Source organism: Lonchura striata, chromosome 3 (genome assembly GCF_050655825.1).
Source record: "Lonchura striata isolate lonStrDom1 chromosome 3, ASM5065582v1, whole genome shotgun sequence".
Classification (NCBI taxonomy): Eukaryota; Metazoa; Chordata; class Aves; order Passeriformes; family Estrildidae; genus Lonchura; species Lonchura striata.
The window spans coordinates 56365955-56387205 of NC_140705.1; the positions used below are offsets into that span (position 1 = coordinate 56365955).

At 37.6% G+C, this 21251-nt stretch overlaps 1 protein-coding gene across 1 annotated transcript in view; it reads right to left on the reverse strand.

Moving 5' to 3' along the window:
* The window catches only part of IGF2R (insulin like growth factor 2 receptor), a 54375-nt gene that overhangs the window by 7123 nt on the left and 26001 nt on the right, over positions 1-21251 (reverse strand). The window contains exons 19-41 of the mRNA XM_021540643.4: positions 20057-20236; positions 18939-19040; positions 17990-18091; positions 17142-17316; positions 15695-15862; positions 14990-15133; positions 13546-13724; positions 13096-13183; positions 11491-11697; positions 11003-11133; positions 10223-10320; positions 9292-9428; positions 8529-8719; positions 7817-7943; positions 7325-7447; positions 6073-6335; positions 5155-5367; positions 4071-4220; positions 2881-3042; positions 2194-2395; positions 1635-1781; positions 1267-1501; positions 172-308 (exon numbers count right to left, since the gene is read on the reverse strand). Of these exons, the coding sequence (XP_021396318.2) occupies positions 172-308; positions 1267-1501; positions 1635-1781; positions 2194-2395; positions 2881-3042; positions 4071-4220; positions 5155-5367; positions 6073-6335; positions 7325-7447; positions 7817-7943; positions 8529-8719; positions 9292-9428; positions 10223-10320; positions 11003-11133; positions 11491-11697; positions 13096-13183; positions 13546-13724; positions 14990-15133; positions 15695-15862; positions 17142-17316; positions 17990-18091; positions 18939-19040; positions 20057-20236 (3661 nt within the window). The remainder of the gene's footprint in view (positions 1-171; positions 309-1266; positions 1502-1634; positions 1782-2193; positions 2396-2880; positions 3043-4070; positions 4221-5154; positions 5368-6072; positions 6336-7324; positions 7448-7816; positions 7944-8528; positions 8720-9291; positions 9429-10222; positions 10321-11002; positions 11134-11490; positions 11698-13095; positions 13184-13545; positions 13725-14989; positions 15134-15694; positions 15863-17141; positions 17317-17989; positions 18092-18938; positions 19041-20056; positions 20237-21251) is intronic.

Consider the following 21251-nt stretch of genomic DNA (forward strand, 5'->3'; position numbering starts at 1 on the left):
ATGTTTTCTCATGCCTTAAACATCATATTGTTTCCATTATTAAACAGAAGATTCACTGATAAAAATATTTCAAAATAAAGGCTTCAGCATAATTTAAAAACTACTACAGCCAGGCTGTGAGATTTAAACCTTTAATCTCTAGCTCTTCACAGAAAGAAAAAGTAACTCTACCTGTCACATTCAGTTTCTGTGTATGAACAAGTCCAAGAACTTGAACATCTCCATTGTAGCTTTTCCTGCAAATACTGGCTCTTTCAGGACAGCCTGTAGGTCCCTCGTGTACTCTCTGACAGAGGTTCACATAGTACCTATACAGAACGTGGAAGACAAAATTCTTTAAAATTCATTTAGGCTAAACTGAAGAAGTGATATACAAATTTTAAAATCTTAATGGGAAACTATACAGGTTGCAAGAAACTAAATCTCAAATTAGCTGACAGACTAAAACATGTACTAAGGTTTGGCAGATTACTTCTAATTATCATGTTCAAGTAAAAGATGGGGCAAAAAAAATTCTCATTTACCAGATTAGGTCACTAGTTAATTTTGACCTAGGTCCAGATTAGAAACTGGAAGAGAGTCAAGAAATATCCTGAAATTTTTCATTTATAAAAGTTATAGTACTACCCTAACTTCAGCATCTCCTCAGAGTTATACCAGCTCAGATACATTAGAGCAGCGACTGCTAGCAAGATGGTGAATGAAGCATTTTGCTACCCCACAGTTTACCCTAAGTTTCGAATTAGATGCTGTCACCCTTGCCAGTTCATGTCTGTTTCCTAACTGGAGGAGGAAGGTTGGAGAGGCTGATGACTTCCTGACATCCAGAGTTTCTGCTATGCTAATACATCGAAGAATATGGGTAAAAAGCCCCAGTAAAATATCAGAAAATAAGTTATACATTTGAATCAAAATAAATCAACTAAGCAATTAAGACTTTTCTTCAACAATAAAAAAATAGCTTTAAACAACAAAATTACTTTTTTAAGACAGCAGTTTAAATACAATGTTTTAAAATAGGTTTTAGTTTAGATTTATTCATCCTTTAAAAAGGGTCACCAATAAAGGGAAAGGGTGAGAATGAAAAATATGATTAGTCAGTCCCTTTAGATAAAACAGGTTCCTTTCTCAGTATTTTTTTGATTATATGAAGTGTTAAGCACTGACAGTTTTAAGACTCTGAGCAGGGACCAAACAGAAATGCTATGCCACATTAGAACTTGTACTAATACGCAAGCTCTTCCTTGTGAGTTGCTCATTACTCACGAGTTCCCATTGTGGAAAAAGATCCATGATCCTGTCAGGGAAGACAGCATTCTCAAGTCATATGTTCTGTGTTTTTGGACAAATTTGCACTCCATTTTCTTGGGAGGACAAACAGCTTGAGTCTTCCATTCAAATGTCACAGCACAACCAAGAGTCTCACTGAGAAGGTATGGGCTTCCAACTCCAGCATTTTCATCACATGTGAAGATAATGGTAGATTCCCTTCTTGCAGTTGCTATAAGCGGAAAGGTTGGAAAAAAAGAAGACGTGTATTTTACAGGAGGCTTGCAGGCATGTACGGATTTTTAGTGCAGATAAATCTGTGTGTTAGCTAACACCCTTGTACATAAAGCATAGGAAGTACTTACTGCTACTACAGAATCCCCATTTTTCATCTCCCTGGTAGTTTTCAGTTGTAGCACACCATGGCCTATTCTTCCCTTCTGTAATACATTCCTCATAGGTCTTCCCTTGGTACTTGAAGGGGAACACACAGAGCTCTCCCTTTTCAGTCACTGAGAAGGAAAGGAATAATCTCATAACTACACACAGTAGAACAGAGGCATTTCCATATTCAGAACTTTATTCAAAGCCTGTACTTCAAAAAGAAAGATTGTGCTACTAAAGAAAGGTCAGTGGCAGACAACAGAAATACTGAAACATTGAATTTAAACCAAATTAAAAAACCAGATGTAGCATACAATTAGCTACAATCATCCCTACAGAAAGGTTGCACTGTCTCTTCCAAGGAGATACATGTTAATGTTGCAGATTAGCATGATGCTTGTGATTTAGCAAAGCTGCGTGTTTCTATTGCTGCATGTAAAATCTATGTTGCTTCCTCCTGTCACAACAAAACCTCCTATTTTAAGGGAAAAATATCCTGACAAACTTTTAACATAAAGAATGGGCCTGCTTTGATCTCACCTGGAGGGCACCGATCACCTCCTGTATATTGCAAGATGACTGTTTCATCTTGGTGGCTATAATCCATTCTCATTTCCTTTATGTTTCCGAAAGATGACACACCACTTTTAGATGTCAGACACACTGCCCCATCTCTGCATTTTCCCTGGGGCAAGCCTACACTGCACACACCAACATGGTAATTGTTGGATCCAGAAAATACCTGTGTAGACAATCAGAAGAATCACAGCAAGTCTAGAATCAATACTTAAAAAATCACAACTGCTTCATAAAACCAAGTCTCAGGCAGCACTTGCATAATGCAGGAGGAAAAGATAACTAATTTTTCAAGTCTAAGCTTCCTTAATATGACAAAACTGCAGATAAAGCACACAGGACCACAGATAAAACAAATTCAGCAGACCTGCTCTCCCATTCAAGATTCTGTCAAAGGTGAAGATTACCTATTGCTTTACCCATCACTATGTCCATTAACTTCACTTCAAAAACATTAAAATGTTATACTCTCTAATATTATCCCCTCTGTCAGAAGCCAAACAATTATCAATACTGACCACAACACATTTCAGCCTTTTCTCACACAGAATGCTTAAAAGAAATCCTTCCTACAGTTTCAAAATGTTGACAGCAATAGGCAATTATTAAATAAAATAAATAAATAAATGTCACACCACAAGAAGGCATTACCTCAAATGATCTTCCAGAAAGGCTGGTCAGGTTAAATGTATAGTGTAGTTGTTCATCAATCACAGAGCAGCCCAAAGTTTTCACTTTATCAGGACACACAAGCGGAGTTTCCCACTCAAACACAAATGTGCAGTCAACTTTCCTTATCATCTTTGGCTTACCCTGTTACCAAAGAACACAGGAAGACAATACTTAATTTTTGGAGAGTTTGTTGCTGTTTCTGCATTTTCTCCTTTCCCCAATAGTTAATTCTCAGTTACTACCATGCCTAGAGTTCATTGATTCCAGAACAAACACATTATTGTAACCAGTACCAAAAAAAAAAAAAAAGCTTTAAAGGGAAGTGCATTCTACTTATCTCCAGAAAGCATTCAAGATACCCAAGCCTTCTTCTTAATTAGGGTTGAAATTTTGATGGTCAGCTCAGTTGCAAGCAGCAGAAGAGTGAGAGATGTGCTTCTTGATGGTGGAGAGTATTAAGAAATTTCACTGAGTTAAGGTTTAGAGAGAATACTGTTTACCCTATCATGTTCTAAAGTATTAGTATGCATAATTAATTCAGAGCTGCCTCAAGTTTCAACTCATGCCCTATGTTGATGGAAAATTGTTTCATGATCTTCAGCATGCTCTAGTTTGACAAACATATCTAAGTGCTTTTCTACAGTTCATTGAAGCATTAAGAAAATTCAACAAGTGTTAGTTTCACATCACCACACAAATTCAATTTAGTGTTCTGGTGTAGACACAAAATAAAAACATCAGTAACTAAATGCAAATTTTTAAAGTTGTGTGTGATTATAGAAAAGGTTACAGCATAGGGGGAACATTTCACCGTAATACCTGTACAGTTAAACTGGTTCTCGTGTTAGCTGGAGCTACAAGTACAATCTTTAGAATCTAAACAAGGTGCAATACAGCATTAAATATAATGTCAGCAATGAGTTATCATTACATTGTTTGTGTGGAAACTGATGCTTGAAATCATCAGAACCTGCTACTCTCAAGCTTAAAGTTCATGAACTCAGTAAAATTTTGGCCAGTCAAGAAAACAAATATGATACTTCTTGAAGAGAGTCTGTTCATACACTACAGAAACAAATCCGTGACTCAGATTTAAGCAAAGCTAACACTGGTTACTACGCACTTTCCATTGCACTCCATTATCAACGTAGGTTTAATAGACGTCTTACCAGACTAGTTCCTTGGCTGCAGTGAAATAGAATAACAGAAGTATAGTTCAATCCATTGTTTATCTGACAAGGAGTAGTGCTGTTGTAAGTGATGTAAACTTCATTTGCTGCCTTATTGAACTGGGGAGGTTCAGTAACGTGACCAATATCCTACACAAGCGAAAATATGTGTTAATAGAATTACAGAACACACCTAGATTCCAGATCAGCCCAGAGATTCAGATCAATTCAGATTCATCTATTTGGTTTACAAGGGAGCACAACTACTGTTCTTTTGAAAACTTGCATTCTGTAGTCAAAGAACAGCTATTACATTTCAACCCTAATAAAATTTAAGTTGAGCAACTCAAAACAGTTTTTCTCTGAGCTTGACAAAAGCCAAGGAGTTTCTACCTCTTAGAGGTAGAATCTTCTTTACATCAATGTGCCAAATTACTAACACATCACTTAAAAATAGCATTAAGAATGGAATAAGATCCCTAGATGACTATGGAAATTTGTGGAAAACAATCACAGCTTTTTATGTCTATCTTCTAGGGCTTGCAAACATGTCCTCAAAAGAAAAAGCCTAGCTCTCTCCAGGTAATGACACAGACAAGTTAGTCAATCCTCTGTAACAGGCTTGCTATTTGTGTAGCTGTGAAGTTCTTACATGAAAGACCTAAATGCATTTTGAAGCATACCAACATCTAGACTGCTTCCAATTGCAACAGATTATCAAGATCAATTAAGCCACAGAGTGGCTAAGACATTCTGCTTCCCAGTGTCTGTATTTGGCACTCAGCACTTTGGCACGCACATTCTTTTCCACTACATGAAAAAAAATTCTCCACAGCAATTTTTAGATTTGTCACTGTATTTAATCTTCTGACATCCAAAAAAGACCACTGGGGCTCAGTACAGGAAAATACTTCTTCATGGGGAAAGCAGTAAAAGGGAACTTTGCAGAGGAGATTTTGATTCTGCAATCCATTTCTTTAATCCCCTTGTCAAGCCTCTGGTTCAAATCAGGTCTCTAGGCAGGGACACTATATTGAACTATTAAGGAAATGCACATTTAAATGATTCTTGGCAAAATACTTACTATTGGTGATGCATTAACAGGAACCATGCAAACAGCTGCTCCAGGCGGGCAATTGACATCTTTGATAGGATTGAGAGGCTCACAAATGTTGATGTAGAAATCTGGAGAAACATCTGTAATATCTTCATCTACAAATGCCTCATAATACCCAGTGCGATGGATCAGAGGAGACAAGTCAATAATGGAACTGTCATTCATTACGGAGCACTTCACCTACAAGAAGGTACATTTATTGCTCTTCTTTTATTATTTGCTTTGATTAATTGACAAACATCCTTCTCGGCATAAGAAGCATGGCTACATTTAAAAGTTTCAAATGTAAGTAAAGCAGCATTTGTTATAATTTTTGTTTGTCTATAGATACTAAGCACCTACAAGCAGCATATGAAAAGCCTTGATCATTTAAGCATTCTTATGGAATGAAGTCCCTATCAGAACAATACCCAGACACGGCTCTGCCACACATACTCCAGCATACATAGTCACTATGACTTCAGGCCCCATGCCTTCCTCTCCTCATCTCCAGGACCTCCAACAAACAAACCTGGTTATAACAACACTATAACAAAGTAAAGTTAGTGTACTGCAAGCTGATGGCCTGAGTACTACCTCTCCTCAGACCAATTTCACACACTCTTAACATGCATAAACCTACCAAGAGTTTATGAGGAATTTGAGAAATCTATTTTTCTTTAGATATTGGAAAAGAAGCAACTAACAAAATAACCATTACATTTCAGGACAAATAATCATTGCTGCAACCTAGATATCATCACACTGAAATAGCTTAGGGTCACTGTGAAAAATGGGATCAGAAGAAATCTTTCCCTCAAGGAATTTAAAATATACTGCTATAACATCTTACCCCTGTCAGAAATTTTAAGTCCCATGAGTGTTTTCTGCAAAAGTAATTCTTACCTCTTCTTCACAAGCCAAGGAAGTATGCCAAGAGAAGTAACTAGTGCACGTCTGTTCGTCAAATGACACAAAAACAGGCTGGCTCTCATATCCAGCATCAGACTTGCACACAAAGCTAAAATAGCTTTTATGCTTCAGTGCAAGGTCTGCAGGGCAAGGATCTCCATCTTCATAGACAAGCTTTAACACTTGATCTTCATAACTTAAAGTTTTACTCTGTTTTCCAGCATTAACTGGTTTGTGGCCACCTGTGATACAGACAGCTGAAGTGGAAAAAAGAAAAATTAAGAAAACAGATCAAGTCTGATGCAACTACCCACAAAAATTGCACCATACAACAAATACCAGGAACCTTAAGATTTTAGCATCACTTTAATTTTCCCAAGAAAGAATGGCTTTGCCACGCCATCCTGAGTTGCCATTAAACTGAGCTGAACTGCACTGATACAAAGACCAAATATTGCCTTTATTACTTCATCAGCCAGCTGAATGTACTGCACCTATACATGCTTAAGCAGACACAGAGTAGTGTTTGGTTATTACTACTCTGAAAACCAAGCAATTACACAAAATATCAGACAGATTATATATAATTTTATTAAGATGTCTCTTAAAAACCAAATCAATCCAGTATTTTCTTCCACCTCCAGAAAAATAACTTTAATGACAAGAAATATTCCTATTTTAGCATCTAAGATGCTTAAGTATTATTTCATATTCAATTTGACAGAAGAGCTAGTAATTCAACCTGCAATTAGGCAGCTATAAAACCAATTAATTAAGCAGAAAGTTAACTTCTACTGATGTTTCAGAAGCATCCAGAACAGAAAGCTAGAAAGAGGATTGGCAAAGGTGTTTGAAGTTCAGACACAAAGCACAGTACAGATGTATTGCAGCAATGCATCACTATAAAATTCACTCCAGCTGGAAGATTGTACTGTCTCCATTTTCACAGTGTTAAAGACATGCAGTAGTAGCAAACTACATTCCTGACCTCATATCCATTCACTAGGAACTAAAGGGACTGGGACTGAAGTGAGATCATGTGAATGGTGTTGGGTAAAAATATATGGCCTCATTTCCTAAAGCAGTTTTAGGTTCTTTTCCTAATCAGGACAGCCACCAGCTGCTCCCTTCACTCCTTCTGCATTTGCAGTAAAACATCACATTTTACAGTAAACTTGAGCATAAGCATTTCTTTTGGTTACCCTATAGTCAATGATTACAGTACCAGAGAGGATAAGTTGCTTACCAGCTCCATTAGCACATGAACTTTTAACTTCAGCACAAACATTCAACTCAATTATTCTGTTGTGTGGATCACTGATGGTATAGCCAGACTCTCGCTTTAATGATGTCAAATCGAAGAGGTGGCCTACAGAGAGATCAGGGAACAATTTAATCTCTTTTTCTAATTCAAAATCAAGATATTTCTTTGTATTATAAGCTTTCAGTAACTTAATTTAGTAGTAAGGTTAACCAGACCCTATTTGCCTGCTAGCTTAGAAAGGCAGTTACTTATTCACATTAACAGAGGAAAAACTAGTTTTGAACTATCAGCTATTTATGTTCCAAGTGACATTGCAGTACAAGAGATTTCTTCCATCAGTAAACTTGTTAGTCACTATCCAGAGGGGATGTGTCATACTGCCCTTTACTAACAAAGTCCCTCAAGAACACAAACACAGCAGTGCTGCTTCCAGCAGCCTCTTCCACATACAAAATCCAGAGGCATCCTCCTTACCTGTCGCAGGATTGGTTACCCGACAGTCATTTTGGACATTGCTTTTAAGAGGACATGCAGCAGCAGTGAACCATAGGAAGGTATATTCACAATCTTCAATGGCAGTTATAAGTTCTGGCTTTGATTCCTAAACACAAAACAGTGGAGAGAGTAACATCTCTATAGAGTGACAGTGTAAGATTCCATGCCAACAGGTTTATCCCTGCAGCCTGTAGCTGAGCTCAGCTCAAACACCAGTTCTAAAACCTGACAGATCATCATGGTCCAGTGAATTAATCCAAGGACAGAGTATTTAACTGTGATTATTTCAAATACAAAACAATACAGAACCATTATCAGGAGAAATAAAATTAATGAAAGGAGAGCTAAAGGTAGCCTAGGGCAATAGAAAATCCAAAAGGCAATTAAAATCTCAAATTAAAGAGTACTTAATGGCAAGGCATACAGACATGCAAGAGTTAAGAGCTACACAACCAATAGCATTATTTACTACTCAAAACACTTCCCAACCTGCACTACATTCATCTTCAAGATGTAAGCAGATGATCTGAAGCCGTTACAGATGACAAAATTTATCATCTGTAATCATTTATCATTGTATACAGTGTGTACAAAACGTTGCCTTAAAAATTGCTCAGAATCTAAAATTCAAGTACTTACAAGTCCTTCTGCTTGCATGAACACAAAATAGCAGCATAAGGAACGCACTTACAATTCTGTTTTCATCACACTTGAGGCGCAATATTGTTGTTTTCTTCCGAATTTTATCTGGACACTGATCTCCATTAACATATTTCAGGATAAATGTGACATTTTCCCAATGAGGACCATCAGCCACTTCCCCAAGACTGGTACATTTTGTACCTTCAATGAGGGAGGCAGCAGCATCAGAAGGGCAGGAACCTATACAGATAAACAAAAACTGCATTATTACTCCAAATGTTAGTAAGGTGTACTTTCCTGGAATAAAAGTCCACTACTCTACTTTCAGGTATGTCACGGCCAATCTATCTCCAAGCCATTGTCCAAACCATATTAATTGGGGTGCATTTTCCCCAAAAATCATAACTAGCAGCAACTGTCTCACTTCACTTAAGAACATGCAAAAAGCAGTAACAACTACCACAGGGGAAGTAGACTACTATAGAGTGGAAAGCTACAAGTCTGCACAAAACATCAAGTCAGTCAGAAGATGCCATAGGGAAATTCTGAACTGATTATTTTAATCTTTAAGAGCTATAGTAGACTTTGGATAAGGACTGAAAGAACTAGAGTGCCAAAGTTATCAAGAGAAGAGCTGCTAGTGAATCTCACCCACCAAGCAGATGGAAATCGGGCTCTGGTGCTAAAATCACGCCACTGTCTCTGCATTCTTTGCTTTGTGATTTGTTTCACTCAGAACCGCCACCAGCAGTACTGTCCTACCACTTGCCTTCCCTAGCTATAGGAACAATGTATTTATATTTTGCACTTACGTGTAGCACTATATGGCACTAAGGGCCTGCAGACATTAATATAGTATTTCTGGGTAGTAGCAGATATAGCAATGGCCTCCCAGTTCTCTCTGTGTCGTGTCAGGGATGAAAAGTCATAGAAATTTCCTTCGTCATCCCTGTACAAAAGATTAAAAGCATGTAAAATAATTAAGCACTTTAAAGTCACAATTCTTAAGTTACTAAGTAATTTTAACCTGAAATCTAAGCAGAGTATTACACTGGAAAAGAAGTCTGCATCAGATGCATTGCTCCCCTAGAAACCTCAAATTCAACAGAGGGATAATATCACTGCACCAGCTCTCCCCACATGCACACAGCTCTCGGCCAATGCAACAGTGATTAAAAACTTTCAATTCAAGCATGTTGGCTTTCAGTGCACAGCAAGTATGCACACAGTTACAGTCCACTGTTTTACCTTAAGGTAGAGACCTATAATGAGGCCAGATGTCCAAATTCTGGGCCAAATATTAGCCACACTTGACCCCACATCCAATCTCAATGAGCTAATACTTGGTTGTGACAGATAAAGATGACATTTTTCCTGAAGCAGTGCTTGGTGGAAGTTCCAAACAGACAGCTGCAGCCTTATTTAAATTAGCTGTTGTTAAGTAACTAGACACTTGCAACAACCTAGCATACTCAGCATTCAACCATCAATAAATCTATATCCAACAGTTCCCTTTTATTATTTCCCAGAAGAATCTCAAAGTTGTTTTTTTCCCCCAGTGAAATTACTTTTCAGAAGCACAAATTGCAAACGTTATTTAAAATATCATGCACTGGCATTGAATGCTACATTAGCTGGTCAAAACATAATAGTTAAAGGGGTAGTGTAGCACTGCTTTGCAAGAAGGCTGTATTTATCTCTCTCAACATACAACTCCATTTTAATTTTGTAGAAACAACTTACTTGTAGGAGCACTCAGTAGATTTAACAGGTGGGCAAGCATACTTAGTATGCCATTCAAACATGTAGGTGCAGTCTGGAGTTTCCTTCAAAAATACAGGCTGAAATAACACAATACAAAATTAATTTGCTTTCTCATTAAGACCCATTGAAACAATGAAATGTCTCAGTCATGCTTCAGGAAGATCCAAGAACACACATATTATCGTAGAGCCACACTATGCTTCTAACCAGCTAAGCATGGCTTCTCCCAAACCTGAGTTTATCCAAATGCACACTTCTGATAAAAGGGCAGCCATTAGGAATTGCTGCCTCTCCAATGAAATAAGAGGAGCAAAAGTAATTCTAGACACCATTGATTAAGAACAGCAAGGGAAGCACAAATCAGATACTAAAAGAAAGTAACCAGCTTATTTTAGTCTGGCTATGTAATGCCTGTTTTCCTGCACATTCAACCTTCTACATTTTATTTCTTACAAAGAAACAGTTGTTATTTATGGAAGAATGTCCCTTCCCAACTTCTCCAAGAGCTTTGGTAATGACAGACGTCCCTTAAAGGAACAAGATGCACTGATCTTCCTGGGCAACAATAAAAGTACCATCCATAAACTGGAGATTCAAAACATTCTTCATTTTTTTTGTCCCCTCACAGGACCTTTGAATCATGTGTCTAATCTGTAAATAATTAGGCATGTACATGGCCTTCACCCTAACCTTCCATGCTTTAAAAATGAGGGCAACTCTGGAAAACAGTATGTACAGGAAACATGTTTTGAAACTAACCTCAGATGTAGTCTTGTCACAATAGAATAATATAGCAGTTGATCGTTCATATATTTTATGACATTTTTCTCCACTGGTGTAATTAATCATTATTAGACCATTTTTGAAAGTCAGTTTGTCTGTACGCAAGCCTAGAAGCAAAGAGTTGAGAAAAGTCAACAGCTACAGTACATACAACTGCAGTAATGCCTCTGACAATAGGATCACATAAACAGCAATAAAATGCACAATTAAAGAATACAGAGACAGACCTCAACTTTCCTCTAAAACTTTTAATCCAGTTATTGAGGAACTACTACTCCAGCACCGTAAGGCTGAGCTCATTCATAATTAAGTGTTGAGGTAACCAAAGGTATGACATTTTATCTGCACGTTGAGCAAAAGCAGTGAGGTATTTTATCTAATTAGATGTACTAGATTAGCAAGAACCCTTCTTCTATTACACCCCGGTTAATCTTCCTGTTTGATAAATTTGTTTAGGTAAGTACCTGCTACTTTTTTGAAAGTAGGGTCCATCTTCTTTATTTGACACGCTGCAACACTGTGACCCTCTACACTGCAAGGTTCTGTTATTTCTCCACAAACTCTGAAGTAGTAGTCATACTCCTCTGTACTCACTCTGATGTCTTTTTCAGAAAGTGGCTTCAGGTTAAAAACATGACCAGACCTTGGATCTTTCACCTGGCAATCTTTTCCTTTAAAGAGAAGTTAACAATTTAAAATACAACTTAAGATCTATTAGCCTTGCCAAACACACTGGGAACAATTAAGGCTTAAGGCCACAAATTTGATTAGTGTCTTTAAGGCAGTAACACTGAAGAACCATCTTAGTACAAATGGCACATTTCTTTTATAACTGCCACTAAAACAAGATGAAAAAATCACATTGTAGTTCAAAAACTGCCTCAAGAGTGGTCTCAAGCTCTTTTTTCAGCTGTGCTGGAGGTTAAGTACAAAATCAGAGCTACTAAGTCCAGAACTCGTTTAATTATCTGAAAAGAACAGCAAAGTCATGAGATCAAAGCAAAAGGTGTCCTAGATGTCAGTCTTCTATCTTCTTTTAACATCTCTGAAGTTTGCTGAGTTAAGAAAATAATCAGTCATAGGAAATATTAACTCCAGCTTACAAATCTACAAGGATGCATATAAAAGAAGGTTTAGGAAAATTCTAGTTTCATGAGTCTCATTAGCTGATATATGTCTGATGATATAGTGACTTTACTGTTGATCAAGTCTTCAGTTTTAAAGTGACCCTTTGCTCAATATTCTGAAGCTTTCTAAAAAATCATCAGATAGTGTCACTTGACCATTATGCTCTTCTTAATCATACATGTTGGTACCCAGCTAAAGATATCAGTTTTACTCCTTCAAAACCACAATTTAGTCACCAGTGTCCTGCACAGTAACTATGTGTTACAGACGGGCAGTTTGTGAATATTCCTCATGCCAGGTCAGATCCTCAGCAGTTTCAATAATGTCTAGGACCGCTGCGATAGATCCTTTACAGGAAGTCCAAATATTTTATAAGGAATTATCTACAAGCCGCAAAACAAAGCCTGCAAAGGCAGAGAAGATGCCTACACACACAATCCTCCATCTAAGAGACAATCAAATACCAGAAATAGAACTTGTGATGTCTTGTTGCACATCCTGGAGTCAAATACAAACTGAGACTCCCCCACCAGCCTCTTCCCCATTGTCTAACTAGGGTCAAGTTTAGTCTTGCTTCCAGTCTTCAGTGAGGGACAGGGAATTACTTGCCAGGCACAGAATCAACTCTGTTCTCATGAAACCTGATGCTTTAATATTTATTAGCAAGTCTATCTGTGATTTAACAAGAGAGTAATAATGCTGTTTTGATAAAGTATCATACTACATCTTCTTTCCCTAGATAGGCAAGTAAATTTGTCTGTCATCCCAACTCATACTTTAAGCTAACTACAAATCCTATCTAATGCTAAAAGCTCAGAACAGACATTCCTCCACAAGTGAATGCTTTTACATAAAGATTCACAGGGCAAGAAACCAACAGTTTCATTCAAGTATTTATTGCTTGTACAATTTGACTGATATTTTAAATCTCAACTACTTACCTTCTGCTTTGTGAACAGGACATGCTGCCAAAGTCCTCCAAACAAAGACAAACTCACAGTCATTCTCTTGCTCCAACACTGGTGATCCCTACAGAAAAGAGCCATATGAAGGAGGCTTACTAGTAATTACACTGTAAGTCTCAGAACATACACACATGGCTTTTTTTTTTTTTTACTGCTGTTGCACAGTTTAAAGTCTCCACTATCAAATTTCAATATTCATGTTCAGCAAAGAGCTACTTTTGGTGGCTAGTAGGATTCCATGATATCTCACAATTGTGTTCTACAGGTTCAGTAAAACAGACTGCTTTTTCAAGAAAAAAGACAAGGAAAAAGTATGTAAGATTTTACTTTGCAGAACCAGCCTCTCCCTTTTAAGAGGAGCAAACATGGTCTGTTTTGGTACAAGCACTAAAATCCGCATTAATGGCAAGTAGAACAGAGAATTACCGTTGTTTGATCACACTGGAAGATTATACGTGTAGAATAGCGCTGATTATTTTTGCATGTGTCACCATTCAAGTAGATAACACTTAACGACCCATCAGTAGCAGCCTGGGGGTTTATCTGAATGACTCCAAGGTTTTTGCTTTTATCAGTGTATTTCACACAAGATCCTATGGCACCACCTACAGGAAGAGAACTGGGTTTTGGTTCTTTGACAACTTCGGTTAAATTGATTGCAAAGTAACATAACAGGGTAGCTTTAAGAGAGCTTTGAAGTAAACTGTCTCAAACTCCTGAAGCAGAACACAACACATACGTATTCATCAACACAGAAACACTGTGTACTTAAAGCCTTTGAGAAATAAACAAGTTACTCCTCCATACTCAAATCTTTTTAATTACACTAATTTATCTGATTCCACAGACTCATAAAAGACTACTGTACAGTTAAATACATTAAACTGGTTATAAATAGAGTAAGACATGGCATAAGCTTCTCATTCTGGCTTCATTCAGTTAGGAGGCTTCAACAACATTTGACTTTCTGTACTAGTTTCAGCTGAGTAGAGTTAATTTTATTCACAGTGGTGAGTATGGGGCTGTGTTTTGGATTTGTGCTGAACACAGGGTTGATAATATAGAGATTTTTTGTTATTGCTGAGCAGGGCTTACACAGAGCCAAGGCCTTTTCTGCTTCTCCTGTGATAGTTCACATGGCAAGGGAAGCTGGGGATGCACAGGACACTGGGAGGCAACATAGCAGGGGCAGGTGAGCCAAACTGACCATAGGGATATTTCAGACCATATGACATCATGCTCAGTATATAAAGTGGGGAGAAGGAGGAAGGAGGGACATTTACAATTATGGTGTTTGTATTCCCAAGTCACTGTTACACGTGATGCAGCCCCGCCCTCCTGGAGATGGCTGAACACCTGCCTGCCCATGGGAAGCAGAGAATTAATGCCTTGTTTTGCTTTGCTTGTATGTCCAGCATATGGTTTCAGGTAACGACAATTTAATGGGCAAAGCACAAATTCTCACCTTCACCTTTCTGATTTTCACCCCGATTCTGCTGGTGGATAAGTGAGCAAGTAACTGCATGAGGCCGATTACTGGCTGGGGTTAAACTATGACCCTTTATATCCTATCTTCTTTAAAAAATAACAATAAACTCACACATCCTGGCAAATACTACCCTCAATGCAATTTTCTCAAATGCATTAATATACATCTCAATGCAAGAGTCCTGATAAGCATTAAGAGACTGCTCTCGGTCTGCAAAAGTCTGTTTATTAATACTTCTGATATACGTCACATAAGTCTATGCTATTTCTGTGATTAAATGGACAGGAGTCAATAAATCTTACCAAAACACCCAGGGACATCATCCTGACTATAAGGTCTTGCACCACAAAACACAAGTTAAGCGCTTGCCACTTGGCTTACCAGGACACCCAGTCACGTAGGGCAAGGGCTTGCAGACATTCAGGAAGAATGTTCGCTTTTTTGCTTCCTTTGAAGTGTCTATAGCAACCCATGGCTCACCCTCTTTGCTCAAGTCACTTAAGTCATACTCATTGCCAGCAGCATCTGGAAGAAATGCAGTAAGCTGAGAGAACTCAATACTTGCAGCAGAATTGGATTTAAATTATACCGATTTCACTGACGAATAAGCAATTCAAAATAATTTTCAGAATCACATTAGATATATATTAAGAGAATGTACTGTTGCCACAAAAACCTCACCATGCCAAATGCAGAACATAGTTCCCTTGACAGTTACTTCCCAAATGTAACTTCTCCACAATTCACAGGTGCATTTTTACAGATGTCAATACTAAATTAACTAATTTCCTTCGAAGTTGGGCTGAAGCAGCATCAGCCACAGTAATGATTAAATTTTTTCAAAGTAATTATCAGCTTTCTTGTGTATACCACAATGTTCTAAATTAGCTTCTTCCCCTGTTTTTCTAAGTTAAGCCTCCTTCAAACAACTTAACTCTTCTCCCACCTGACAACTCCTTCAAAGACTTTAAGTCTCACAAATGTCTTCACAATAGGTATTCTTAAAACCGTCCCCTGAGTAGACGTTTGCTGTCCAGTTAATCCTTCTAACACAGGACAGATCCCATCTAAATTCCAGGTACTTACCTGTAACTTGACAATCTACAGGAGCAGGAACACAAGCCAGAGCTGTGTGAAACTCAAAAAAAGTATCATGGACGTCCAACACGGTGTTTATCTCCTCACGAACAAATTTAAGCTCTCCAGGATATGAATCATTACAAATGAAAGTCACTCTGAACATGTCTGATGTTCCTATAAAACAAACATTTATCTACTGATGGTTCTGTTTTTGAATTTAAGTTTGAGCTAATACTTGACTTCAACATTTTCTAAGAGTTTCTTATTAATAACTACTTCAAGTATAACACTCCCTCACTACTTATGGGCTTTTAGCTGTAAATATGCAAGCCTTCATCAGAGAGCTATGAAAAATTGCCCAGCAGCCACCATTGCCTCTACTAATAAGAGACCAAAACAGCTTGATACATTACAAGAACATAATTACCTTCATTGACTTCTGCTCTCTATGTTCTTTGACATATATGAAGAAACAGAAACCTTTTAAAATATCACCAGTGGTAACAGCAGCTTTTAAATTGAATCACACAAAGTTTTGGGTTTGGGGGTTCTGTTTGTAAGAAGTTCAGTGTAATGACTGCAGAACAACTAACATTGAGCTTATCAAAGCACTAGATGTTAAGTTCTGTTTAGTCCTCAAGAAGTGACAGAATTATGTCAGGGAGTAGTATTTGTCAGCAAAATGCTTAGTAGTGTAATAAAAATTGTAGAACCTCTCAAAGTAAAATACATAAGAGCTTAATCGCTGTTACATATTATGTACAAAAACATCACAACTGAGAAAATAAGAGATAGTACCCCAGCAATTAAGCATACCGAAGCATTTGAGGCTCCTGAATCCAAAACCCAGTTTTCCCAAGGTCTTTCGTTGTTAAGATGTCATATTCCTTTCTACAAAGCTCAATTTCAATATAATTGGAGAGCATCTAATATCAAAAAACTAGATACATATTTTTCATTCACTTTATCTTCCAAAGAGACTTAAATTCATGCGGTAGGTGCAAATGAAATATTAGAGCACGAATTCAAAAAATTCTATACAGGAGAGTATAAGCTTACTGAAAGCTGACCTTTAAGATATGAAACAACTTTAGAGAATATTATCCATGAAACTGAAGCTAAAAGCTATTACTTCACTAAGAAAAAGAACCCAAGTTAATTCTGTTTTCCCAATTTGACTATCCATTTTTCCATGCAAGGACCAGTATTTTTCATCTGCTAAGAAGAAAACCCTATAGTGTATTGAGTTACTTTCCTAGAGTTTTAAAATGCACATGTATTACTGAGCCATTACCATTCTGTGTAACTTCATTTCTTCCTAAAATTTCCATATGAGCCAGCTTGTTCAAGTAATTAATACCAAGCCAAATAGACTTCAGTACATGAACAAAAGAAGGAATGAAGACCACTCACACTAAGTTTTTACAATACATTGTGTATTTCCTGAACTCACCTGATTCCACACGAAGAGGACCTCTGTAGGTAAGAGTTAGAAACCCTTCACTGGATAGATAAAGGGTTTTGTCCAATTCCAGCGGCCTCAGAGGTGTCAGATTTTCTCTTTCACACCCAGCAGCTGTTTTGCCATTGATTTTACCACAATACGGCAACTGTCCACAAATGCTTAGCTAGAAGTTTTGAAAACACATAGATGTACATAGTATTAACTGCATCAGAAAAACAAGGCCCCCATAGCCATTTCTACATCAGTAAAACCCTTGTAGAGAACTAGTTCAAACAACACAATTGTCTTGCAGTTGCAGTGTAGAAATGACAGACTATAATTCAACTATAATACAGTAAAAGTATCCTCAATCTTCAGATTACAGGGTCCACAAATTCTCCCCGCTAGAAGTAAAGGATGTGGTTCAGCAAGTTTATTCTTGGCCAAAACATACCAGTATGGTATTATCTGTGAAAGCCTAGGATTAGTGACACATGCAGATTACATTAAAAACACCAATATGGACAGACTAAATCCCTTTCTAGGCTTTCCATCAATTTCTTCAGAATTAGCAGATAAATTTGTAGTACACAACACAGTCCATAAGGGGAAAATCACCTCAAAAAGGCAGCCTCAAAAGTGTGGCTACTTTATGTTCTCCAAGAACCAGAAGTTTAATGCTTTCAAGACCATCTAAGATGAATGAAGTTAACTTTCATTCCTTCCCTCAACCACAGTGCTTTCCTGCCAACTCATACTTCCTAAGAGAACTGACTGAAATCTGGACTAGATCACTGTGCAAGAAAAAAAATGCAGGAGTGTTCATAAACAACATAATGTACAGTCAAAATCCTTACCGAGAATGTTTTCCCATTGCCAGTAACAGTATACCCTTCCTCAGAAGCTAAAGGCTGCAGGTTGAACAGAAAGCCAGTGTTTGGATCTCGCACAGAGCAGGACTGAAAAAAAAAATACAACAAAATTATTTTCTCCTTTTGTATTTCTTCTGTTTATATTTTACCTCTAACTTGTTTCAAGAACCAAAGCAGTGATTTAGACTTATTCCTACCCTGCAACCAGAACACAGCTCTGGCAATAGCTTCATTCAATTCTTTTGTACATTTGTTCAATTCTTTTTGTCCACTGACATCAGCCACACCAATATATCAAAGTGGAATTTAACAGATGGCATCTATCATATTAGCTAAGAGTAAGGAAATTTTAATTGAGCGCTATCTTCACACTAATGTGTTTATGTTGAGACCTGTAAAGCATAAGCAACTGAGTAGATCCCACATGAATATTTTGTATTAGAAGAGACCCACAAGGACCATTGAGTCCAACTGTTTAATGTATGGTTCATATGGGGATCGAACAGGGATCAAACCCTCAACCTTGGTGTTATTAGCACCATGCTCCAAGCAGCTGAGCTAATCTCAGGGTTTAGTGTGAAGAAAGAGAAGTCTCATCTGATGATCTGCAGAAAACAAGGACAATACATATCTGTACATATAAACTCAGTTTTACTAGCAACATAGCAAGGGAATGAAACATTAAATGAAGCATTCAAGAGGATGTAAACTGTTCTCAAGAAAAAGCACATGAATATTTTGGTCAGAAGTTAGATGTTTCAGAAACACTTCAAAAATAAAGCAGTAAGATATCACAAGACTACATCATGACCAACTTGAGACTTCACTTTAGCTAGTTTTCTTCAAGAGCCATTTAAACAGAGCAATCAAGAGCGCTAGGAAAAATAGATCGTACATTGAGACTACAAATACAATTTACATTCTGCTTTCTCACCTGAGAATCATCTTTTGTTTCCTTGATTGGGCAAGCAGCCTCAGTTTCCCACAAGAAAGTGGCCACACAATCCAGAATAGCTATAAACCGTGGGCTGCTACTCTGGAAACAGATTGCAGAGGAAGATCAGAGTAAGTGTAATAGCTAAGACTTTGTCATGTTTGAGATTCCCCCTTACAAGAAACTGCCAGGTTCTTCTAAAAGACTTCACTACAAAGGCACACAGTTCCCACCCCACTTTCCTCTCCCCAATTTTTTTTGAAGGTCATCACTGAAAATTTGGTCTAGTTAAACATTTACCATGTGACCAAGCATTAGCCAAGAACTGAATCTGACATGCAAATACTCAGATTTAAGTCAATATTTAATCTAGACATGTATGACTAGATCCTGTCTCAGTCTAAGCTTTGAGGAGTTTTAGGGTATAATACATAGCCCATAATTTAAAAAAAGGCAAAAGTAAAGCAACAGAAACCTGTTAGGTGGTGTAACAATATAGCAGAAATATTAATTATGTACACTTCATGTCAGTGTTTTCAGACAAAAGCAAAGCACTTTCTAACTGCTCCATGCCACAGATGTCTCACCACACCTCTTGGGCTAAAGATCATGTGGGTAAAGTGAAGAGTAAGACCTGCAGATTCACAAAACTGGGAACAACAAGTCTACACAAGCTTAAATCTAATGATCCCCTCAATCTAAACTTCAGTATGTCGAGTTGTAGCCCCAAAAGCTCTATAGATTTAAGAATTCTAGAATCAACAATCTACGGAGAATGCAGAACCTAAGGCTGAGGATACACGTTACAGTATTTTTGCACTTAAGAATGTCCACAATGTTTGCAGTTTTAAGTACTTGCGTATTTTTCATGCTAATTAGACTAGTCCAAAATACTATTGTTCATCAAGGCTGTTAGTTTTTATCTAATTCTTGTTTATGATAAAATACTCATGCTTCTCTAGCATCTAAATCAGTTTTGGTTTTACATCTCAATTTTAAACCCTCAAGAAGTCTCCCTTGCTACAAATCTGCTATACACTACACATCTTCATGTGGCTTCATGTCATAGGACAAGAAACCTACTAAGATAAAATAACTGGAAGATCATTTGTCCTTACAAGAGTGCCCCTGGAGCAGACAAAGTGGATGGTGGTGGTATAAGTAGTTGTCTTTCCATCAGCATTGATGCACACAGAGCCATTTCCATAGGTTAGAGAAACATGTCCAGGTCTTTCAATTACTAGTTCTTTGCTGGCAACACCAAGATTACTAATAGAGGTGACTTCAGAATAAGAAGCCTAGAAATAAAGCAAAGCATGTCAACAATGTTTTAAAAAATAGATACAACCAGAAAGAAGATACCTATTAGAGTACTCTTCTACACAGGTTGAGAGCTTTGAAGATAACAAAGGTATAAGATATACCTCTACATTTCTCACCCATTCTGTATTCAAGTGTCACATATTTAACAGACAACCTTCACAACCAAGTACGGTTTCATTTTTGTTTTTATTTTTAGTACAATAAAGTGCTTGTAGTACCTTAGAACACCCATCTGCATCTCCCAGGCTACATAGCTTAGCAATTTAGGGAGGCCTATGTCTTCTGCAGCAGGTAGAATTTATTGTAGAATTCTTTACAATAATATATGGAAGCCTCCAGGTGTTCTCAACATTGACTTTAGGGATTTGCCATGCCTAGCTAAGGCTAAAAATCACTGACAGAAACTGAGCACTAGAAAGACAGTAGGTGCTACTACCAAAGTCTGAAGTCATTGTCACTTCAATATAACTGGTGTTTCCTAGTTTTAAGAAACGACCTTAAGTCAATTGCAGCAACAAACTGAAGAATACACCTCCAGAACAGCTGTCTACAGACTTCCACCCTTTCAAATTTTTTTAACAACTCTTTAGATTGTCCCAATGTGCTCACCTTTTACTCCACTATCTCAAGCAGTGAAGTAATGAAGCCCTAAAGTGTCTCTACAAGTAAGCAGCCTTGCACAACAAGTACTGGAAACAAGCAAGCACAGGGAATGAGTAAAAATTATCTCTCAAGTGCCCCAGTGGCAATGACTGGCTTCAGTCACTAACACATCCCCTTTAGCAGTAAGGGGGGATGGTGCTTCTTCTGTTTGATAGAAGGAATTAGGATGGCTTGGTGAGCCTCTAGTTCAGCTTTCCCTACAGCTCCGAGCAGCAATGAAGTCAGGCAGTGGGCAATGGGTCAATTCAGCCTGTCAGCTGCTATCACTTATCACTTCCATGATAAATTGCTATACTTCAGGGTAATACAGAAGTAGAAGCCCATAAC